The sequence below is a fragment of the Coregonus clupeaformis genome, chromosome 16, assembly GCF_020615455.1.
Source record: "Coregonus clupeaformis isolate EN_2021a chromosome 16, ASM2061545v1, whole genome shotgun sequence".
NCBI classification, from domain to species: domain Eukaryota; kingdom Metazoa; phylum Chordata; class Actinopteri; order Salmoniformes; family Salmonidae; genus Coregonus; species Coregonus clupeaformis.
The window spans coordinates 46368478-46391422 of record NC_059207.1 but is presented as its reverse complement, the minus strand read 5'-3'; the positions used below and the strand labels follow the sequence as shown (position 1 = coordinate 46391422).

Here is a 22945-nt window from a genome sequence, read left to right as displayed (position 1 = left end):
ATCCAAAACCGCCATTAAAAAAGCCAGACTACGGTTTGCAACTGCACATGGGGACAAAGATTGTACTTTTTTGAGAAATGTCCTCTGGTCTGATGAAACAAAAATAGAACTGTTTGGCCATAATGACCATTGTTATATTTGGAGGAAAAAGGGGGTGGCTTGCAAGCCGAAGAACAACATCCCAACCGTGAAGCACGGGGGTGGCAGCATCATGCTATGGGGGTGCTTTGCTGCAGGAGGGACTAGTGCACTTCACAAAATAGATGGCATCATGAGGAAGGAAAATTATGTGGATATATTGAAGCAACATCTCAAGACATCAGTCAGGAAGTTAAAGCTTGGTCGCAAATGGGTCTTCCAAATGGACAATGACCCCAAGCATACTTCCAAAGTTGTGGCAAAATGGCTTAAGGACAACAAAGTCAAGGTATTGGAGTGGCCATCACAAAGCCCTGACCTCAATCCTATAGAAAATGTGTGGGCAGAACTGAAAAAGCGTGTGCGAGCAAGGAGGCCTACAAACCTGACTCAATTACACCAGCTCTGTCAGGAGGAATGGGCCAAAATTCACCCAACTTATTGTGGGAAGCTTTTGGAAGGCTACCTGAAACGTTTGACCCAAGTTAAACAATTTAAAGGCAATGCTACCAAATACTAATTGAATGTATGTAAACTTCTGACCCACTGGAAATGTGATGAAATAAATAAAAGCTGAAATAAATCATTCTCTCTACTATTATTCTGACATTTTACATTCTTAAAATAAAGTGGTGATCCTAACTGACCTAAAACAGGGAATTTTTACTAGGATTAAATGTCAGGAATTGTGAAAAACTGAGTTTAAATGTATTTGGCTAAGGTGTATGTAAACTTCCGACTTCAACTGTATATATATATTTTTTTTAAACATTTTATGTATTGGAATTAATCAGTTTAGCAGTTCTATGCAAATATTTGCAGATTAAAAGATTGAACAGCAAATACAGTTAGGTTTATTTACAGAACTAGTATCCCAGCTCCATGTACCAACAAATGTTATGTATTAAAATATACAGATAACAGTGAACGGTAGCTTGGAAGATACAGCCAACTGAACATAGCTTTCCCTTTGACTACAGGTTGTTCCTTTGAAAATACCCATGTTATTACAGTGTGGTTAAAAATAGTCAATTTACTTTGACTGGTATGATACAGGTTGTCTGGAAATGAGCATACTGGCATATACAACATCAGTTACATCACAACTATGTGCTGTAGGTTATGGTGCCCATTGCTGTGTCTTCATTTGGATTTTCAACAATTGTGTCAGTTTGAATAAATATGTTTGATTTACAGGTTGCATATTATAACATTCTCAAATGTGTTTTTTTGCTCATCACACTATTACATAATGATCAAGTCATTAAATTATAGGAAGAAGTAGAGAAAAGGAAGTATATTCTTATATAATATATTAACCTCTGCAAAGAATAATCAGTTTCCCTTGACAGAAAACCAACCTCAAAGAAATTAAACAAGCAATTAAGGGATGGACATTTTCTGGAAATATGAAGCCATAGTAATAACAAAAATGAATACATTTGAGTGCATCTCACTCAAAGAAATAGTAACATTTTGCGTAAAGGTTTTCTTACACCTTCCCCTCAGTCAGTTACAGGAAGCCCTCATTAATTGTGCAACATCGGTTGAGACTACCCAAATATTTAACAATAAACCATTCAGTTTGGATTTGCAAACACACACTATCAATAGGAATAATGATACTTTCATTCATAACATTTAGGCCTTTAAAAAATATTCCTTATTAAGGCTTTGCAAAACACATTACTACAGTCCAAGTCAGACAACAAACAAACTCCCAATTTTATACATAGTTGAGAAGAATGTTTCCACACAGTTGCAGAGCCCACAATGATGTCGATAGAAAGCTTTAAAAAAAAAGCTAACACTGCTTTTTCAACAAGAAGCAATTAAAAACCGAATAGATTGATGTTAATAACATTAAGTGAAATGTGAGGCGTACTAAAAGGAGATTGATGGTGATTCATCACAAACAGTTGGAAAGCCATAGGGCCATTTGACCAGATGACTCTCTACATCCCAAATCAACCCCTAGCCTACACCCTACACACTTGTGTAGACCTGAGAGGATTGAATAGGTGTAGTATGGTTACTGCTTCACAGTGCCTTCTTATAGGCTTGGTGGAATGTTTTGCCAAATTGCTTCACTCAGCCAATCATTTCAGATCTACAGTAATGTCTAAGTGGGGGGACTAGGGATTGATTTGGAATTCAAGTTTATGGAATGACTGGCTCTCATTCACAGTTCAGAGGGGTCTGTCACTGCAGTGTGTGTTCCTAACAATATAGCTTATAACAACAATGGCAGACACTTTCTGCAGGCTTTAAACTGTCTCACTTATCTAACTGGAGCATGACAAAGTATATCAAAAGTACCAGTATTAGCAAACAAACTTCTACCATAATTAAACTGGGGTAAGGGTCAGTTGCCATGGCAAATTTTGATTGTTTGAGAGACAGAAGAGAATAGGCCTTACATGGGGTCTATGACTTCAAAGCAGAAGACCTGAGGAATCACCTAACAGAGGAGTTGTCAATGTTATTTAAGATTCAATATTGTAATTCCTGAACTGTAAATAAATAAATATGACAAATGACAGCCATAACAGAAATATAGAAAAAGTCCAAATAAAGAGTAAAGCAATGGTATAAGTACAAATTACTTTACCCAAGCATTGTCTGTGCTAATGGGATAATAACGCCAAATGTTGGCAGCAATTGATAAGAAATGGGGGAAAATGGTTAGGTAGGGAGGTAAAAAAATAAGTGGCCTTGTGGATAAAACTCCACTCTGTCTATCTGAGAAGGTACTGCATTACGATGGCTGTGCCTCTTCCTCCGCTCCTCCTCCTCTGTTACTGTCCACATGGTTTAGAGGGGTGGATGTTGTGGAGTCATTGTCCAGCGGCACCCCCAGTCGAGCCAGTTCCTCCTCTGCGTTAGTCCATGACGTCATGGACTCGTGCACGGTGACTGTGTGCTCCTCCATCTGCTTCTGAAGGCTGTCCATCTCATGCCTGCAGGAAACAAACATTCACTTTAGTGTACTGGCATTGGATTCCTATTACATAATTATAATACACCATCCACGTGAGACAAATACGTTTCAAGAATAAAGGATTTCTATCATATTCTTTGTCTTTCATTATGGTTATCAGAAAACACATGCTATTTGGAGCTACAATAGCATATTTTCCACACAGGTTTTCCACTCCCAGAAGGTAAAGAAGATATGGTGGTATTTTCTTACTTGAGCTGGCGCAGACAGTTGTGCAGGTTATTGAGGGGCTCCTTGTTGACGGAGGCGGAGGGCTTGAGCAGCTCATCCAGCAGGGAGGCAGGCACAGGGCATTCTGGGATCTTCACCGGGGTCACTGGGTTCGATGGGTTTGATGGCTCCATCCTCTGCTGCTCAATCAAGAATGCAACACATCAGCACAAAAAGGAAGCCTGCATTCTGTGTGATATATGCTGTCAAGTGTTATTAGGAAATAACTTTTCATATCCTTCATCAAACCAGAACAAAACATACAGTATACCATGTTACACTTGGATATCCAGCGCCTTCTCAAAGCCATTGGATGAGCTGAATATTCTACCAATCACACCAATATTGAAATACCATCCCTACTGATATAAACATCTAAATAAGAAAGTGCACTTCAGTCTCAGCCAGGTAGGTCTCAATTTGACACAACACCAATATTAAAATTCCATAACACTTGACAGAAATAAAACAAAATGGCCTCTTCTTCCTCAGGTAGCTTACCTTCCGGAGGCGGTTCTGTTTGAGGTCCAGTTTGAGCTGCTGGTTCTGCAGCAGGACAGTCTTCATGCTGTTCCTCAGCTCCCCCACCTTGGCCTGCAGCATGAACTTATCCTTCCTGGTGCTGCTCAGCTCCTCCTGCACAGACTCCAGTTCCACCTTAATGCCCTAGAATGCAGAGCAAGGCAAAGTCAGGCACAAAATGGCAACACAATGGACAATGATAGAGAGATGCATCTGTGGTTTAGAGTCTGGATGATAGCACTATGCAGTGGAGCTAGCCAGCTATGTCCTCACTACCCTGTTGGGTGTGCGTGCATGTGCATGATCACATCTATGTGTGTGTACCTGTAGAGCTGTCTGCAGGCTGTCCAGCTCCCTCTGGCTGCACTGCTCCACCATCTCCAGCTGCTGTCTCTGGGCCTCGATTTCCCTCTGTCTCTGCTCAACCTCCCACTTCAAATCCTCCACCTGGGGGAGAGAACAGTCAAGAGTCAGTGACCGATGTCACTTTCAATAAACTACTTCCCCATTCAGTCATGGGTTGTGTTCAGTAGGGCACACTGTAGCAAAACAAAACTGTGTGTTCTTATTGGAAAAGTTCCAAACTTTTTCTCCCTACTGAACACGACCATGGTTGTGTTTATTGTATAGCGTGATGTGGCATAGCTAGCTACCTCCTGGTTGGTGAGGGGCTGCTTGCTGAACTGCTCATCCAGCTGTTTCTGGAGGATCTGGAGCTGGGAGTGGGCCTCTGACAGCTCCTCCTGGAACCTGGAGACCTCCTGAGAGTGTTTCTCATCCTGAGCCCTATGGAAGGAAAGGAAAGGATGTTAGGGTAAGACAATGTTAAAATCAAGGAGAAACATAAGATCAAAATACAAATATCACGTTGAGTTAGATGGGGTTATTCCCTAAAATACAAGGACCGAGCATTCCCTAACGATTACATCAACTCATAGGGTAATCAAAATAATCTCTCAATCTGTTAAACACAGCGTCATTCCATGTCCATGTCTTCTTCACTAAATTATAAAGTGCAAATTTAGACTCACTGTAGTTTGTGTGCCTCGCTGTGCAGGGCTTTGACCAGCTCCTCTTTGGCCTGCAGGTCCTTCTTGATCTCACACAGCTCCAGCATGGCTGCCCGGTAGTGCCGCCTGTTGTGGGCAGCCTCTGCCTTGGCTGCTGCCACCTAGTACACAACACACATTTACAGTCTGTCTCCAAGGGCTTATATAAGTGCATTACAGTATGTTACAATGTGTTAATGACAACATAAGACTATGTTGTGGCTAGGCCAGTCTGTCTCCTTCAGGGGCTTGTATGTGTATGTAATGCGTTACAATGTGTTAATGACAACAGATTATGACTATGTTGGTGTGGGTTGGGTTGGGAGCCTTTACCTGCTCTTTCAGGTCCTTGACTTTGGCCTTTTCCTTCTCCAAGGCGACCTGTAGAGTCTGGACCAGCTGTTTCATCTGCTGGTCTTCCTCCTCTTTACGTTTTAGTACTGCTTGCACCTGTGGAGAAGGGCAAGGAAGAGAATAGAAAAAACAATCCCCTCGGTTAGCTTTTTAATGAAAAAGGAAAACCATCAATGGTCATATATAATGGTGTTATCGTATGGGTTAAGTAATTGAATTGATCAGTGATAGTAGTAACTGAGAATGTAACATTGAAGCCTTTTACCTGGAGGTTGAGCTGGACCAGGTCTGCCTCTCTCTTGGCTAGGGCGGTCTCCAGAATATTGGAATGCTCCCGCAGTGCATTGTGGGACTGCCCTAGTCCCGTCAACTTCCCTTTCTCATGTTCCAGCTCCAGGGATAGCTTCTTGTTGGCGTCTTCCAGCCTCCTAATCCGCCTCTTGAAGCATCGTGCCTCCTGCAGCTGTGAATGACAAAGATGTACGATTTTACAATCAAACCTTTGAGAAGCACTTATACCATTGGCTGTGAGTAATTTTCAGAGGGGTTGGGGTAGCATAGCAGAACACACATTTCCATTGGACATTTATGGACAAATAAAGTAATCGCTAAGGGAAAATTATGTCTGACATTTCAAAGTGGAAATGTTTTAAACATATTTTTTTACCTAAAATATACATTACAAGTTTTTAAAGTTATCCTGCAAAAGGGTGATCAAATCAAGATCCTACATTGTAGGTAAGACAACCACTCACCTCATCCTCAAGCTCCATGACTTTCTCCTGGTACTCCTCCAGCTCAGTGCTGGTGAGGGAGATGACCTCCTGAAGCTCTTTCTCCAGCGTTGCCTTGCTGTGGCTCACAGCCTGGAGCTCACTTTGCAGAGCCTCAATTTTATCCTGGAACAAGTATAGGTTTAGATCAGTAGGCTATAGAAATATCACCACAGCTAAGGATGTGCTGAAATCTTATATTATGAGTATGGCCACAAGTCTTTCATGACCACATGATGTGACCAGAAACAAACTCTGGATCCTAGTTCCTAGTTAAGTCATTTGATCAGAAAAAACACTGGGCCCTTATGAGGGTAGTACTGTACCTGCAGGGCCTGGTTGTTGCCTCCGTCTGAGACCTGGGCCTTGAGTTTGACCAGCTCTGCCTCGGTGGTCTCCTTGTCGGCCAGGGCTTCTTGGAGCCTGCGACTCAGGATGCCCACTGCGTTCTCATAGGCCTTGTGTTTGACCTTCATCTCCTTTTGCGCGCTGGTCAAATCTGTCCCCAGCCGCTTCATTCTCACCTTCTGCTCTGAGATGGCCCTGAGAGAGGAAAATAAGAAAATTAGACACATCAACAGTATTGCACATCTAAGCAATCTTACTAAAAGAGATTAAGAGATACATATTCACATTCATATTCTTATACCACTTTTAGAGATTCATAGTGAATCTTGTTGGGCCATTACTATGGTAACCAGGCTAGTTCCAGAAGTCTGTATGGCTTTATAAACGTTGTGACTCACTTCTTGGCTTCCGACTGCATCTGCTCCACCTGTTTCTTCAGGCCCTCATTCTCCTCCGTCACTGCTGCTAGCTGGCTCTGGTCAAACTGCAGGGACTGTGGAGGGGCATCAAACGCACACTGATTATTATCAAATGCCTATCAAAGATAGCCGGATAAGGCAATGGGATATGTAATGTAAGAACTGTCATGGAAGTAATGCAAAGAAAACCCTTAGAAAATCCTAGAAAAACCTAAAGCTGCTAGGGAGGCATTGTGTACCTGGATCTGTGTCTCCAGCTGATCCCTCTTGGTCTGCACGGACTGCAGGTGGTTCTCCAGGCTGTTCATCTGCTGCGAGACCCGGACCACCTCCTTCTGCAGCCGGCTCTGCTCCAGCTCAGCCTTCTGCTTCTCCCCCTGGGCCTCCAGCAACTCTTGCTTCAGCCCCTTCACCTCCGACACCAGACGCTTCTTAGTGGACTTCAGCTCGCTGATCAACTGCTCCTTGGAACTGGCGTCCCGCCGATAGGCCTCCACCATCACCTGATGGGTGGGAAATGGGAAGGGGTGTGAAGAGATTAATCCCGTGTATGAATGTGTGTGTCTGTGTGTGTAAACAATCCTCCCAAAGGCAAACAAGTGACAAGCACCTTTTGCTGCATGAACTGCTCTTTCAATTTCTGAGCTTGTTTCTTCAGGGTGCCGTTTTCCTGCTGCAGAGTTTCAATCTAAAAATAAAAAGGAGAAGGTGTTTACGTTCTACTTAAGCTCAAACATGGTTGCTCAACAGCCATAGTAGGATTGTGTGTGATGGGACCCATGGGCTCCACAGCGGTTTGTTTCTCACTTGTGAGGCTTTGACCTGGACCTCCTGCCTGAGCTGATCCAGGAGGTCCGAGGACACTAGCACCTCCTCCCCCAGCCTCTCGGCCCCCTCGTCCAGCTGACATTTGTCAGCCCTGGCCGCCTGGAGGGCCACCTCCAGCACAATCTTCTCATTCTGCAGGTACTGGATGTTCTCGTCCTTGGCGTTGGTCTCTGTCTGCAGCTCTGCCAGCGTGGCCTCTAGCTCCAGGTAGCGCGCCTCCAGCTGGTTGATGGACTGCTCTTTGGTGTGAAGGCTCTCCTGAGTGGCTGTCAGCTGTCTCATCAGCTCCAGGTGCTCCTTCTGGAGGGCCTCCAGCTGCAGGTCCTTCTGGGATAGGGTCACCTTCATCTGTGGGGGACGCAGAGAGGAGTTACATTAGGCAACTGTTGCTGCAAAATAGCAAACCAGTGAGCGGACATTCAGTTTTTGTCAAAGTATTGGACCTTGTTTTTGTCTAGCTCGTGATACTATTTTGGATGTGCGTAAAAGACCCACCTTTCATTGATATTAGACCACCCCCCCCAGAGTATCAAATACCATTCATTTGAACAATACAAAGGTTGTCATAAGTGTTTTCATAAACCCACAATTAGTTACTTACCTGCTCTAGTTCCCTCTCCAGAGAGCTGGCTGTGTTGGCCAGTTTCTGTAAGTGATCTCGCTCCTCCTCAAACTCGTCCAGCTTGTGCTGGAGGTCGTCCTCCACCATGCTCTTGGCATCCTGGATCTGCTGGTAAGCAGCCTCCTGGGTCATCATGTCAGTCTACGGCCAAAGGGAGGACAGAGAGGTCAGGTCACACACTGCTTAATAACCTCAATTCTATCTCATCATATTATATTTTGCCAGTAAATCTTATATTCTTTTTCAGTAAAATGTTAAATAATCACATTACACAATATAACAAACACCAATCACATAACTTGTCATATTTCCTCATTTTCAAGGGGACAGACCTCAATACTCTGCAGCTGTACGGCAATGCGCTCCTTCTCTTTGATGGAGCGATGCTGGGTTTCTGTCAGCTGGTGGGACAGAGTCACATTCTCCAGCTTTAGGTGCTCCATGACACCAATCTGGGTCATCTGCCCAGCCTGGGGGGAAAAACATGTAAAATAAGTCAAACAGCATATCAACTCTGTACCACATCAACTCTGTAACATGTCAACTCCATACCACATCAATTTCATAACACGTCAACTCTGTAACACATCAATTCAATAGAAGGAAGGAGGAGCCCTTCTCACAGATAGCCTTACCTGCATGTTGGCCATTTCACCCTGGAGCCGGACCCGAGCCTCCTGGGCCAGCGCTAGCTGCTGCTGGTACCATTGGCGGACCTGCTGCAGTGAGTCAATCTCGGCCTGGGAGGTCTTCAGCCGGCTCTGCAAGGTGCTGCGCTCTAGTTGGACCTGCTGGAGCTGAGTCTGGAGGCCACCCATCTGCTGACGCAACTCTTGGACTGCAGAAGGACCATAACAAATCATTCACAAAGCGTTTGTATTTAGCACGGTAATAAGTGACGCATCGAATTTCATTAGTATTATTGTGTGGAGCATGTTGTGAGGAGATGGTAGTTTAAAAGCATGATGCCAAAACTGGGCTCTCCATCCATCCAATTTACCAGCGTTGTCCCTGGAGGTCACGTTCTGCTGCATCTCCTCCACTTTCCCCATGAGCCTCTGGTACTGCTCCTCGGCCACCTGCAGGTCGTTGCCAAGTGACGAAAGGCCGGCGTTCTTGCGCTCTAGGTTGCCCTGCAGCTCCACCATGGCCCTCTCCAGCTGGGAGCAGCTCTGGCGCAGGGTGGACACCTCCTTGTTGAGGGAGCTCTGCTTCTCCTGGCTGGCATGGGCCTGCTCCACCTGGTCCCGCAGCTGGGCGTTGACTGTAGCCAGCTGGGCCTGGAGCTCAGTCTTCTCTTTCAGAGCCTGGAGAGGAGAGGGAGGAATTGTAGGGTGTAGGGTATTAGTCTAGCTATTCCAGTGACGGTAAGTCTGAACATGTAAGGAGTGTTAATTACCTTAGTTGATCCTACGTTTAGAGAGTTAGCCATTGAAGACAGTAAAGTCTTTACTACATTGTCTGTATGTTAGTTATACCTGGTTGGCCTCAGAAGACAGAGACTCTAGCTGGCCCTCCAGTCTCATCTTCTCCTTCAGAACCTGGAGCATTTCATCATGTCCCATCACAGAGCTCTCTAATGACACACTGTAGGAAACAAGCAATTAAACAATATAAGCAGAAATCTAGCAAGTGCAATTGACTGGGGAATTCTACAACAATCCAACAATTCATGGTCAATTATGACTGGAAAAGTAAGCAAACATAAACCAGTGTACATGCAGATTCGATGTATAACAGCAATGATGTAAAGCGGACTAGTGTTCCTGCTTATTTACTGTCTGCAATAGCAATGTGCTTATGTTATACACTAGTACTACACCAGTCAGTTTAAGTGATACTATGTGTTATTACAGAAGTGATGTGTGCTGATGATTTATTTATTTTTCAGACGCTCTTATCCAGAGCGACTTACAGTTAGTGAGTGCATACATTCTTTCATACTGGCCCCCCGTGGGAATTGAACCCACAACCCTGGCATTGCAAACGCCATGCTCTACCAACTGAGCTACACGGGGCCCTGGTGATGGTGTAGCCTACCTGCTGGAGAAGCTGTCCCTGCGGCTGTGTGGTTCTCCAGTCTCCTCCCTGTCCTGCTCCAGCTCTAGCAGGTGCTGCTCATCACTGGCAGCCTGCAGAACCTCTTGCAGCGAAGGGAAGTTTCCCATAGCCTCTGGGGCAATCTCCCTACCCTCCACTGTGTAGTTCCCGCCCCTCTGCCTGTTCACTGCTGCAGCCAGCATGCCGTAGGTCCCAGTGCCCCTGGTGGAGGTAGACACGCTGCTGTAGGTCGAGCTGTCGCTGTCATTCCCGTCCCCACCGGGCCTTGAACCCATCCCTGACTCGCTGCCGGCGTCCACCTCCGAGATGTCCTGGAAAGACATTGACGACCCCAGCGGGGCCTCCAAAGAGGTTGTCTCCGTGGAGCTGACCTCTGACCTCATGCTGCCCTCTGACAGGGTGGACACAGAGCTCAAGTTGGACCCCAGGGAGCCCATGGAAGAGTCTGCAGACGTCCTGACCCCACCACCACCACTAGTGCCCCCTGCTGGCTCGGGAGTCTTGTAGTCGGCCAGGGAGTGGATCTTGCTGGGGCGGGTTGACCGTGACTTCCTCTCCTTGGCTGGGGGGATGCCCAGGCTGCCCAGCTTTGGGCCTCGGGGGACGCTGGTCCGCAGGAAGGAGTACTCTGTGGTCATTGAGGTGGTGCTGGCCCGGGGGAGAGCCTCTGGGTGCATCATGAGGTCTGGGTCCAGAGTGCTGAATCCAGTGCAGCTCTTTAAGGTAGAGCGGTGGGACTGGATGAGGAGAGAGGGTAGTGTGAGCATGAGCAGAGGATGTAGTCTACTTCAGCCCAGCGTTTCCCCTAGCTTGTTTTCTTGTGTGGGCACAAAAAAGCAACATTCAGGGCTGCAAACACCAGACCATTCAACGGAAACTAACAGAGGATCATTATTATACTATACTGTTGGTAGTGGATAGCAACAAATCTAGGCAAGAAGGCCTGCCATGCCAAAATAATGCTAGGGGAAACACTTCTGCTTCAATTCAACTCTGTAAAGCTTGCAACTGACAGCTTTATCCGGATTAATGACTGCCTGGTGACTGACGCTGTTCACACACACACACACACACACTCACTCACCGTCTCCTTGTGCCTCTGCACCCTGTACTGTTTGAGCTGCTCCTCCAGGCGTCGCCGAGCATCATGGCGGATCTTCTCCTCATTCTCCATCTCCATCTCCAGTGATGTCTCTTTGACAGCTACAGGAAGAGCAAGTTTAACACTAGAAATAGAAGAGCCTAACTGCACCACCATACAACACAGAATATGCTAACAATAACTTAGACATTGTCATACAAGCATACAATACATTTTACAAGGAAACCACAACTATGTGTGCTACAACTACTTTGTACCTCAGTTTAGAGCCATTTTTATGTAAGAAATGAGAGTGCTTGTATGACATTGTTATCCATCCACTATGGTTAGTGGAAAGTGTATGCACTCACTAACTGTAAGTCGCTCTAGATAAGAGCGTTTGCTAAATGACTAAAATGTAAATGTTAGTTACCAAGTGAAACTGCATGCAACCCAGTACTTACAAAGCCAAATGAGTAAGACTCAAATCAATCCCATATATTACATTTTAGTCATTTAGCAGACGCTCTTATCCAGAGCGACTTACAGTTAGCGCATACATTATTTTATCGAACCCATTAGCCAGTCGCTTAGTTATTACATTAATGTTAGTCAAATGTGACACACAAAATGGTCTAGTATCCAAACGTATTTTGTTTTTAGTCTTTTTTGGTTAGTTAGTTTGCAGTCAGTTGGTGATATGCCTGATTGATGATGCTCTGACTGCAATTGGCCAGGTGTGCTGAAGACCAACCAACAGGTGTCAATCAGTGCAACTTAGAAGTTAGCATGAGGACTTCCTGATTGCAGCATCACTTAGAGTAGAATGCACTATGAACGGAACGAAACCAAGAATGTGATACTATAAATGAGTTTATGTACAGTACCAGTCAAAAGTTTGGACACACCTACTCATTCCAGGGTTTTTCTTTATTTTTTACTATTTTCTACATTGTAGAATAATAGTGAAGACATCAAAACTATGAAATAGCACATATGGAATAATGTAGTAACCAAAAAGTGTTAAACAAATCAAAATATATTTTATATTTGAGATTCCATATCAAACAGCCACCCTTCGCCTTGATGACAGCTTTGCACACTCTTGCCATTCTCTCAACCAGCTTCACCTGGAATGCTTTTCCAACAGTCTTGAAGGAGTTCCCACATATGTTGAGCACTTGTTGGCTGCTTTTCCTTCACTCTGCGGTCCGACTCATCCCAAACCATCTCAATTTGGTTGAGGTCGGGGGATTGTGGAGGCCAGGTCATCTGATGCAGCACTCCATCACTCTCCTTCTTGCTAAAATAGCCCTTACACAGCCTGGAGGTGTGTTGGGTCATTATCCTGTTGAAAAACAAATGATAGTCCCACTTAGCGCAAACCTGATGGGATGGCGTATCGCTGCAGAATGCTGTGGTAGCCATGCTGGTGAAGTGTGCCTTGAATTCTAAATAAATCACAGTGTCACCAGCAAAGCACTCCCACCCCATTACACCTCCTCCTCCATGCTTTACGGTGGGAAATACACATGCGGAGATCATCCGTTCACCCACACCGCGTCTCACAAAGACACGGCAGTTGGAACCAAAAATCTCCAATATGGACTCCAGACCAAAGGACAACTTTCCACCGGTCTAATGTCCATTGCTCGTGTTTCTTGGCCCAAGCAGGTCTCTTCTTTTTATTGGTGTCCTTTAGTAGTGGTTTCTTTGCAGAAATTCGACCATGAAGGCCTGATTCACACAGTCTCCTCTGAACAGTTGATGTTGAGATGTGTCTGTTACTTGAACTCTGTGAAGCATTTATTTGGGCTACAATTTCTGAGGCTGGTAACTCTAATGAACTTATCCTCTGCAGCAGAGGTAACTCTGGGTTCCATTGCTGTGGCGGTCCTCATGAGTGCCAGTTTCATCATAGCGCTTGATGGTTTTTGCGACTGCACTTGAAGGAATGTTCAAAGTTCTTGAAAATGTCCGTATTGACTGACCTTCATGTCTTAAAGTCATAGCCATAATATGGACTTGGTCTTTTACCAAATAGGGCTATCTTCTGTATACCACTCCTACCTACCTTGTCACAACACAACTGATTGGCTCAAACGCATTAAGGAGGAAAGAAATTCCACAAATTAACTTTTAAGAAGGCACACCTGTTAATTGAAATGCATTCCAGGTGACTACCTTATGAAGCTTGTTGAGAGAATGCCAAGAGTGTGCAAAGCTGTCATCAAGGCAAAGGGTGGCTTTTTGAAGAATCTCAAATATAAAATATATTTTGATTTGCACAGGTCCCGTGTAGCTCAGTTGGTAGAGCTTGGCGTTTGCAACGCCAGGGTTGTGGGTTCGATTCCCATGGGGGGCCAGTATGGAGAAAAAAATGTTTTGCACTCACTAACTAAGTCGCTCTGGATAAGAGCGTCTGCTAAAATGACAACAAAAAAATGTGTTGAACACTTTTTATGGTTACTACATGATTCCATCTGTGTTATTTCATAGTTTTGATGTCTTCCTATTATTCTGCAATGTAGAAAATTGTAAAAATTAAGAAAAACCCTTGAATGAGTAGGTGTGTCCAAACTTTTGACTGGTAGTGTATGTGACACAGTAAACATTCTATGTGGGAGTGGTTAGCCTAGTGGCTCACAGTAAACAAAAAGCTTGAGGCAAAATGAGCCACATTCTGTAATATAACTAATAAACGTAAAATACTTTGCATATCATGGTACCTGTAAGCCTAGGCCGTCATCCAAAACAACATTCACCACAACCCACAAGTAAAGGATTAGTTCAAATACAGCCACTACCAAGAGAAGCACCAAGACCCTAATCAAGCAATTAAATGACCACTGGCATTGCACAAAGTTAGCAGGCTCAAACCACAGAAGCAGATACTCTCTCGATATAGCTCTTTAATGGGAGTGTAGTAAGCACAGGCAAGGGAATTAAAATAGGGTATGGGGTAGGCCTAAATCAATAAGTCAACCTCTGAAGCAACATCCCAAAGCAAAAGGTGTTTGAAATACAGGGGACGGGGGACGGGGCTCTCACTGCAAGAACAGGTTACAGTATGCTTACACAATTCAGTCTCCTGCATAGGCATACTCAGTCTGAGCGACTGCAATGCGTCGCCCTTGTGAACAGGGCCCTCAGCATTAGTTCCCTCAGACTTCTCTAGCATGGCTGGTGGGAAAGCGGCCACACCTTGGGATGGCTCTTTGGACTGGCGGCTGACGGTGGGGCTGGTGCCCTGAGCAGGGGGCGATGGAGGCGGCAGGGGGCTATTTGGACGGCCGTCCCCTCCAGCGCCTGGCCCCGGGCCCTGTGCCACTTGTTCTCCATTAGGCACCACGTCTGCTTTGAAAGAACCTGCAACAAGGGAGTGGGGTGAGTTGGGGGTTGACAGGGAAGTGTGTCAGTAAAGTAGGTAATTTACGGCATCCATCCATCCAGTTTGTATTTCACCACACAATAAGAGAGGATTGTGATATACTTGAAATAAAAAAAGGAAAGGACTCTGAGGCAAGGCTCCTTTGCATGACAACGTCTATTGTGGCTTTCACAGGTCAAACAAGCTTTGTTGTCAAGCCAGAATAGCTCTTTAGGAACTGGAAGTGGCAGTTTGATACTATTCATTTTACATGTGTCAATATGGGCAAACTATTTTTATTGAAGGTGAGATGTGTAGGAATAATGACAGCATGCAAATATGCCTTAGTGCAGTTGAGGTGACTGTGAAGTGACATGTCTTGTAGATGAGTTATGAGGCTCAGATCTCTGTCCAGACAGTTCTGCAATTCCTCATGCAAGTACAAAGAGAGATGTAGCAGGGAGGGGCAGATGGCCTGAGGCGGCCGAGTAATGGCCTTTTCTCTGTCCGGTCGCACACAAGCATGTCATGCATAGTTGGGAAAGAATACTGGTAGAAGACAGAGGAATTGCCTCCATATAAGGAGCTCCTATTACTGCAGATTCCCCTCAACAATAACAATGTTTTCACAATGATGTACTGTGAAAATAATACAAGCATTCAGTTATGCTTTCCTATTAACTTCTGAAATGAATTGTTCTCCTACGATTAACTGGTTAAGGAAGAACACCCTCCATTGTTTGATGATGAGAGTGGATGGAATCATTAAATCAGTCAGCATTAGGTCAGTCAGGTTGCCTAGAATGTCTATACTTAAAAAATAAAGCTAATCAAACCCTATCATTTGAGGGGCATGCTAGGGCATTAACTAGGGCAACACTTACCATTAACAACATCCCTCGATATTGTCGGCTTCTCCAGCCCTTTCTTCAGTAGCTGAGCATCATTCTCCACAGGATAAGCACCATCCACTTTGGACTGCGGTATCATGTCTAGCTGAAGGTTTTCTCCATTGGTTGTCTCCATCTCAGCAACTACTGCTTTGTGGTTTACCATTTGCATACAGAATCAAATGGATGTTGCACTGGAGCCCATGGAAGGGAGATGGTAGTCTCAGGGTGTAGCTAAAATCCTTTCAAAACATTTTCTTCCCGTTTGTCCAGTTGAAAAGGTTGAATACAATTCATGCGTCCAAGGCAGGACACCCCAAAACAATGGTCTTCCCTGAAAATGTAAGGTTTAGTTAGTTAAGGTTTAGGTAGTATGAGCATCATAAAGTATTTAATCTGATCAAAGAAAGAGTAATCTAAATGCAAACTAGCCGTAATCTGAAAGGATTTGCCACCATGATGCCATCGTGATGGCGTAGTGTGGATGTAGCGAAAATAACAAAAGGGGCGTGGTCTGCAATAATAACATTGCAAATGTATTGATAAAGTACTTTATTTGCAATAGATTTGGTCAAATGTTCTGACCAACTGTGAGAATGTGGTTGGGAGGAACAGCTCCACTAAGCAATAGCTAAAGCTGTCTAGCTAGCTAGCTAACGTTAAGTGGATTGAGTTACTAAATATAGCTAGCTAGCTAACTTCATTGCCTAGCTTACGTTACGTTAGGCCTTTGAATATTGTAAGTAACGTTAGCTACTAGGCTAACCAGTTTTGCAGGCTATAGAAACAGATATTCGGCAGCTTTACAACACATTCGTTGCCTTGCTTATTTCCCGACTCGTAATAGCCAGTTAACAGTTAATAAATAGTTGCTAGTTAGCTAGCCAATTGCAATGACAGCAGCAGCCTAGACTCACGTTAGCTTTGTGGCTACTAGTTAGCCATCTAAGGCATCATGTGATATGGGAAGTTAGCTTGTTGGAAATTGAAACAAATTATCTGTCACGGGTTATGATGATGGCTGGCCTTTACAAACGACATGCATTTCGCTACACCCGCAAAAACATCTACTAGACGTATATGCGACCAATACATTTGATTGGATGTAGTAACAAGCAAGGTAGCTAGTTGGCTTTATCAACCTGTCAAGCAAAAACAGCCTACGTTTGTTAGTTAACACATCAGCCCCAGAACGTTACTTTAGTTATACAAATATTTTCATTAACTGTGTGTTGTGATCCTGCCAGGCTATGGAGCTAGAATTATTCTAGAACGTCCCGATTTCACACCAGTTCACGAAGTTGTGTAATGTATATATCAATGCACAATGTGAGATTGTGAAAAGGTTTAATAAATAACCATAATATATATATTTTAAAAAATTGACATGACAATGCTTGAAATGCACAGAAAATGTTTATAAAGCCAACCTTTTTCAGACGACTTTTCGTTCTGCTTCTACGTGGCTAAATGGATGCCATTATTTTACTTGTCGGACGAGAAACAGGATACTTGACATCATTTTGTAACTTGATGTCTAGTAAACACCTATTAAATAATTCTCTCTTTGAGAATTATATATTAATTATTGTTATTTTTCTCTATCTAATAATGTATACATTATAAGGCTATGCTTGGAAATGAGACCGCTTTAAAGGCAAAAATGTCAGACCAGTTGCTGGCCGAACTACAATAATGAACGGACACCAATGACGTTTTGTCTCGCGCGGGGAGTTGTGGGTGTTAGAGCCCGCCCCTTTGTAATGAATAGAAAAACATGTATTCCCCCTGGCGGTCGTGGACTACAACTGCGCCCTATTTATCAGAAATTGTTTCTAGTTTTGTCAAAACTGTAGTTGGGAAAAACGTGTATTTAGTTCTGTATCCCCATAAAATAAAAAGGTTATAGTGTGTATTACCATGTGGGTGTTTTACTGTCATTATGATGTCTCTATGCAAAATAGGGTCTTAAAACTTGTGATTAGATAATGCCTTGTCATTAATGATGATGATTGTTTCTAAGTACTCAGCACTCAACTGAAGACAAATTACACTGATCAAAGATCTAATCAGTTGCTTATAGCATATGGCAAGAGAAGATCAGTAGATCTAAGGTTTCATTAATATCAATTATTACACAGCTAGTGACAAATACAAATATGCATTGCCTATTATTCTATCCATTTGCAAAAATATCACTCCAATGACATGAATATAAATCTATTTTAGTGTAGTTAGGAATACAGTCTACTACACCTTTTCAGCATTGAATAGGTTGTGATTCATGAATTTCAATTGTCTGACAGTTTAATGACCTCAGATAGGAGATAAACGTGGCAATTGAGAAGGAACAGTCAGACAGGGGCTTGAACCAGCAACCCTTCAGTGTAGTGCAAGCACATTTTCACCTGTGCCATAAAGGTCCAGACGTCTTGGCAGAGGTAGCAATACTTTGAATAGGGAGGCTACATAAGGATTCCTCTGGCCTGCACATGTAGTCAATAAGAAATGTGCAGAATCTTGTTTCACCACAAGACTGTCCCATGTACTCGCTGATGTGCTTATGAGTGAGCATGCTCAAGGAACAGTGGCGACCCATCATTCAGGGCAGGTGGGGCAGAGCTCATTGAGTTAATAAAGCCGCATACAAACATGGTCTGGCATGCATCTACATTTTGTTGTTGTTGAGTTTGCCCCACCAAGATGTACATGCTAAAATCGCCACTGTCAAGGAATGATTCATTAACATTGACAGGGCAGACAACAGATGTTATTCCCTCCTGATTTGCCCTTAACGCTGTTAAAATCAGCCAAACAATAATGATTAACGGTTTAGTGAGCATATTGTTCTATAGACCTACAGCACTGTTAATCAGCATGCTTATGAATATCAGCTAATCTTATTAACTCCATACAGATGATCTTCAGAGCATTCTTAAATATGCTTTTGTAAACTTTACACAAACGGATTCTCAACTCTGCATAAGTCAAGTAATATATGCTACATATGCTACGTAGCCGTCCTATATGATGGTATATTGCCTCTGCCAAGAGGCGTGGGCTTTTATGGCACAGGTGGTAGTGCACTTGCCCTGTAACCAGAGGTCCCTGGTTCAGCCCTGCTCCGCTCCAGCTTTCCCCTCTCAATTTGCTATAAATTAATTAATAAAGTCACTATACCCACACCTACACTGGTTCAAGCTCGCTCTTTGCCCTATGTTTCGATGTCATCCCCCCCTCAATTGCTTCATTGGTGGCATCAGTGCAAGAGTAGGCTTCACATGTTCACATTGGGTTTGTGCTCCGGACACTTCTTGAGAAAAAGGGGAATAGTGTAGCCTGTTTGAGAGTACTACTACCCCTCTGTCAAGATGCCTGGGCTTTTATAGCACAGGTGGCAGAGCTCTGCTCCTCTTAAATCACTACAAAACCATAAAGTTACTCCAAAATCAATGGTCTGCAGCTGACCTACTACAAGGAAATGTAGGTTACGGTTCCTAATCCCACAGATGTGCATTGGAAGCTGTGTTTGTCAAACATTTTGTGGACAAATAAGACTGACTGCAAATTGTGGGCGCTTCAGTACAACCCCCTGTGATTTCTGTATGCGGGTCCACGAATGATGAAAGCGCGCTCCCGAGACTTCAGGTGAATGGAGAGTGGGAGCGAGAGCGGGTCCCGGTTCAGTGTGCGTCGGAGAAAAGGACGAAATAAGGAAAATGAACTGCAACAGCTCGTTCTGGGCACATGTGTTCATGACAGCGTATCTGCTATGGGTCACGGGATGTGTTGCACAGAAAGTAAGTAATACATGGCTGCTCTTTGTTTACAGTCTCATTTGCCTCATGAAAAAGCGCAATCAATCGTTTCACCCGTTAGCGGGCTTCTAGTGACTGGCAGAAAACTTGTAAGCAAGAATGAAACACGTTTCCTTGTTGTGTAGTTGGTACCCATACTGGGAAAGACAGAATATATACTTTCCAGGGTAATTTGTCATTATTGTGAACACACATGATGTAATGCACTGTAAACGTGTTGTGTTAGAATAGTTCAGTGAACACAGCACCCGTCCATACAGGGCTCACGTCCAGAAGTTTGAGTATAGGTTTACATGAATAATAAAAATAAAAATAAAAAGTTTTATCTAATACCATTATACTCTAAAATAATCTATAATCCTATCTAAATCCACAAAAAAGGTTATTGACATGCATTTCAATAGGAAGCTTCCAATTCTAATCATTCCAAATTCAAAGTCATGTTGGGTTGTTAATTAAGGAAAATAAGACATTCTTTTATGGGATTTTCCATTGGTCGTGTTGTTAATGAATGCATAATTGCAGATATCAGCTTTTCACAACTGTAAGACATTGCAAATATACATCAATACATCAATATTATGTTATAGCCAGGTGTTTGAACTGAACATCTTGAGCAATGACGGACTTGTAGAGACGGCTCAGGGCTTCATGCCCTCTTCTATCCCTCTTCTCCATGTATCTGTCTGGTGAAGGTCAGGCTTGGCAAGGTACAAGGGAGAGGGGGTTGTGGAGTTCTCCTTTTAAAATCTAAAGAAGTAACTAAAAATGGTTATAATAATAAAATAGAGGAGGAGGGGTTGGGAATAGGATACGAACCCGGTTTAGGGTAAGAGGACTTGGGTTGGGGGAAGGGGTAAATAACTTTATTAAAAATCGGAAGTAGGGGATGGAAACTTGTTCTTCGGGATGCTGGGAGGGGAGTGGTTTTATAATATTTGAATAGTGGGATGAATGGTTATTTTTGATGTTTGTGTCTCAATTGAGTTCTGTGAAAAAATCTAAAAATCAACTTACAGTGCAATAAAACCGGCGTTTAGGTTGTTAAAATGTCAGCTTCTATTGCAGTGCCCCACCATCCTGGACGGATGAGTTTAAAAGGGTATAATGATTTAAGTAGGTCGGGTAAAAGCCAGGCCTTAAAATTGTGAGATATCAGCGGGAATAAGAGTGGATAAAATCACAATAAAATGCATAAAATATCCACTCTAAAATGGGTTTTAAAAGTGATAAATATGCTCAATATTTAATAAGCAAGGAAAGGGAGGTGCTGTATAAGGGAGGTGCTGTATAAACATCTGTGCGGGTCAATTTATTCCTCCCGAATCATGGGCTTCGGAGATGGATTGTCCACCGACCTGAGGGTTCAGAGATTCAGATTAAGATTTGGTAAATCTTGGTAAAGCTACATTTACTACCATGGGGAGAAACACATCCTCAGCGGGACTGTACCTTAGTAGAGGTTAGCGGCAATGGTATGCAGAGTCAGACAGAGAGCAGATACATGAGAATTGGAGCAGAGCAGAGAAGGGCATGTTCACCTCCTGTTCCTCTCTCTGGCTGTGTCCCAAATTTCCTATAAAGGGCTCTGGTCAATAGTAGTGCATTACATAGGGAATAGGGTGCCATTTGGAACACAGTGCCAGCTCATTCTCTCACTTTGTGGTGAAAACAACCCACGCTGCCTGCCTGACACTGACATGAACTTCATGTCTTCATTCTTGAACCATAGCTCTCATGAATCATACTGTACATACTGTAGAATAGAGACACCTTACCCCTGCTCTCTGCAGGTAGCTACACAACACACAGCAGTTTCTGTCTGAGAGAGGGGGTTCCTAGTACAGTAGTATTTAAGTGTAACCCAACCGGCCCTTACAATTCATTGTTGGAGTGTTACATGGCACAGGATTGCATGGTATGATCAGTGGCTTTTTTCCCCTGGTTATTGGGTTTCCACATCCACACTATGGTGGGGTTTGGAGGTGTAACTCACCTGAAACATGTTCAGCTGGTTGTGCAGCAGAGATGATGGTGCATTAGTCCAGATGACACTCTCCTTAGGGTTTATTCTCAATTCGTCCCAATTGTTGGACATAAAAGACTGTAAAAACACCAGCAAATCAACTCCAAGTGATTTCAATGTAGGAAATCTTTTACAAAGTATTCCCACGCATAATTGAGAGATATATGTGATCTGTTGTCAATTTGCAGTCTACAAATTATTTGTAATTATGTTCTGACACTACAGTATTGACTTAAGTAGCATAAGTATATGTGCAGTATCTGGGGAGAAGGAAGCTATTGATCTGCCGCTGTACTGTAAATAAAATAGAAGGCAGACATGACCCAGTGAATCCAAAACATTACCATGTTATAAGTAGTGTCTAAGGGCCATGTGAGTGTGGTATTTAATTATGTTCAGTTGTTAGCATTTGGGAAAGACCCCCTAATCTGTTCAGTGCTTACAGGTGATTAACAGAGTCTGGCAGAAGGCGTTCTTTTTAATGACCAAATCCTTCCTGACAACTTTGGCAGCAGAGTCAGATTGCAATACTATAAAATAATGATCCCACTTCCTGTGTATTCTGGTGCTGTAGCCTACTGTCTCCACTATGAGTTGAGTGTGTCACAGTCATTGTATGTACAGTATGTCTATGGCATAAAAGGCTTACCTGTGTCATTGCAGAGTTCTCCCTTGGGCCATGTTAGAATAAATATTAGCTATGACAACATACTACTATAACACTAGGAAGGAGAATCGATAAGGCCACGAACTGTCAAGACTCATCCCCATCCACTGTGACTGAGTGAGGGTGAGCAGCAGAATTCTTAGAACTGAACAACAAAAGCCCTTGGTATATTGAATTGTCAGCATCCCCAGCTTTAATTTCTGTGTGCATAGGGTGCTCACTATCTTTGCAATTATCTGCCTGAGGGGGCACTCTAAATGATGGCTTTGTCCTCTTGTCCTCTTTTGTATTAAGTTGATTTTTGGTACAGCGTAAACAAGCTTGGTATTCATTTCATCCACCCCCAAAATGCATCGTTCAACTCTGATAAATCCATTACCCTAACATCTACACAAATGAGAGCATGTTTGACATTAAAATATACTGTAATATTGCAATCATTTAATTGCTTATTGTAATGTTGATTAAATGAAGCATCCATTTGATAGAGGGAACAACCCTAAAAATAGAACCACTGAGGAATTCATCCCCTAGCTAAATGTTTACATTCCATAAAGAGACTAGTTCATACTGTAAACACATATTGGTTAGACAGTGAGGTTGGCATGGTTGTAAATAACCTGCACTGTTACTTTAAATGAGATGAATGGGCCAGGCAGAGAGAGAGAGCTGCCCTGCCCTGCTAGCTGGCCTTGCTGGTCTGGCTGTGTGTGTTGTTGTCATCCTGCATGGTGGGGCTACTCGCTCAGCTGCTGAGAGATTAATTAC

The 22945-nt window shown here is 43.4% G+C and overlaps 2 protein-coding genes across 3 annotated transcripts in view; one reads left to right on the top strand and one right to left on the bottom strand.

The window, feature by feature from the left end:
• Positions 1-969: 969 nt before the first annotated feature.
• LOC121585005 (golgin subfamily A member 3) lies at positions 970-17338 on the bottom strand. Of its 2 annotated transcripts, none has more exons than XM_041901304.1 (24): positions 17097-17338; positions 15661-16000; positions 14485-14775; positions 11410-11528; positions 10305-11062; positions 9743-9851; positions 9265-9571; positions 8900-9102; positions 8597-8734; positions 8244-8405; positions 7622-7990; positions 7425-7502; positions 7054-7317; positions 6794-6888; positions 6374-6590; positions 6030-6173; positions 5540-5737; positions 5254-5370; positions 4903-5042; positions 4525-4657; positions 4196-4318; positions 3851-4015; positions 3332-3489; positions 970-3098 (listed from the first exon to the last, which is right to left on the bottom strand). In XM_041901304.1, the coding sequence occupies exons 2-24, from the start codon at positions 15836-15838 to the stop codon at positions 2897-2899; spliced, it is 4668 nt and encodes a 1555-aa protein (XP_041757238.1). In that variant the 5' UTR covers positions 15839-16000; positions 17097-17338; the 3' UTR covers positions 970-2896. The 2 variants fall into 2 exon arrangements, with proteins under 2 accessions (XP_041757238.1, XP_041757239.1); XM_041901305.1 differs by having other exon boundaries at positions 14611-14775.
• A 1958-nt stretch (positions 17339-19296) lies between these two features.
• The window catches only part of LOC121585004, a 49496-nt gene continuing 45847 nt past the window's right edge, over positions 19297-22945 (top strand). The window contains exon 1 of the mRNA XM_041901303.2: positions 19297-19466. Within this exon, the coding sequence (XP_041757237.2) occupies positions 19386-19466 (81 nt within the window). The 5' untranslated portion in view covers positions 19297-19385. The remainder of the gene's footprint in view (positions 19467-22945) is intronic.

Excerpts from the sequence above, each read along its gene's own strand:
- LOC121585005 (XM_041901304.1), bottom strand. The coding sequence starts at position 15,838 with ATGCAAATGGTAAACCACAAAGCAGTAGTTGCTGAGATGGAGACAACC. Across the intron at positions 9,572-9,742 it reads TGTCTTCTGAGGCCAACCAG|GCTCTGAAAGAGAAGACTGA; the intron begins GTATAACTAACA and ends TCTCCTCTCCAG. Across the intron at positions 5,371-5,539 it reads TGGTCCAGCTCAACCTCCAG|GTGCAAGCAGTACTAAAACG; the intron begins GTAAAAGGCTTC and ends CCTTCTCCACAG.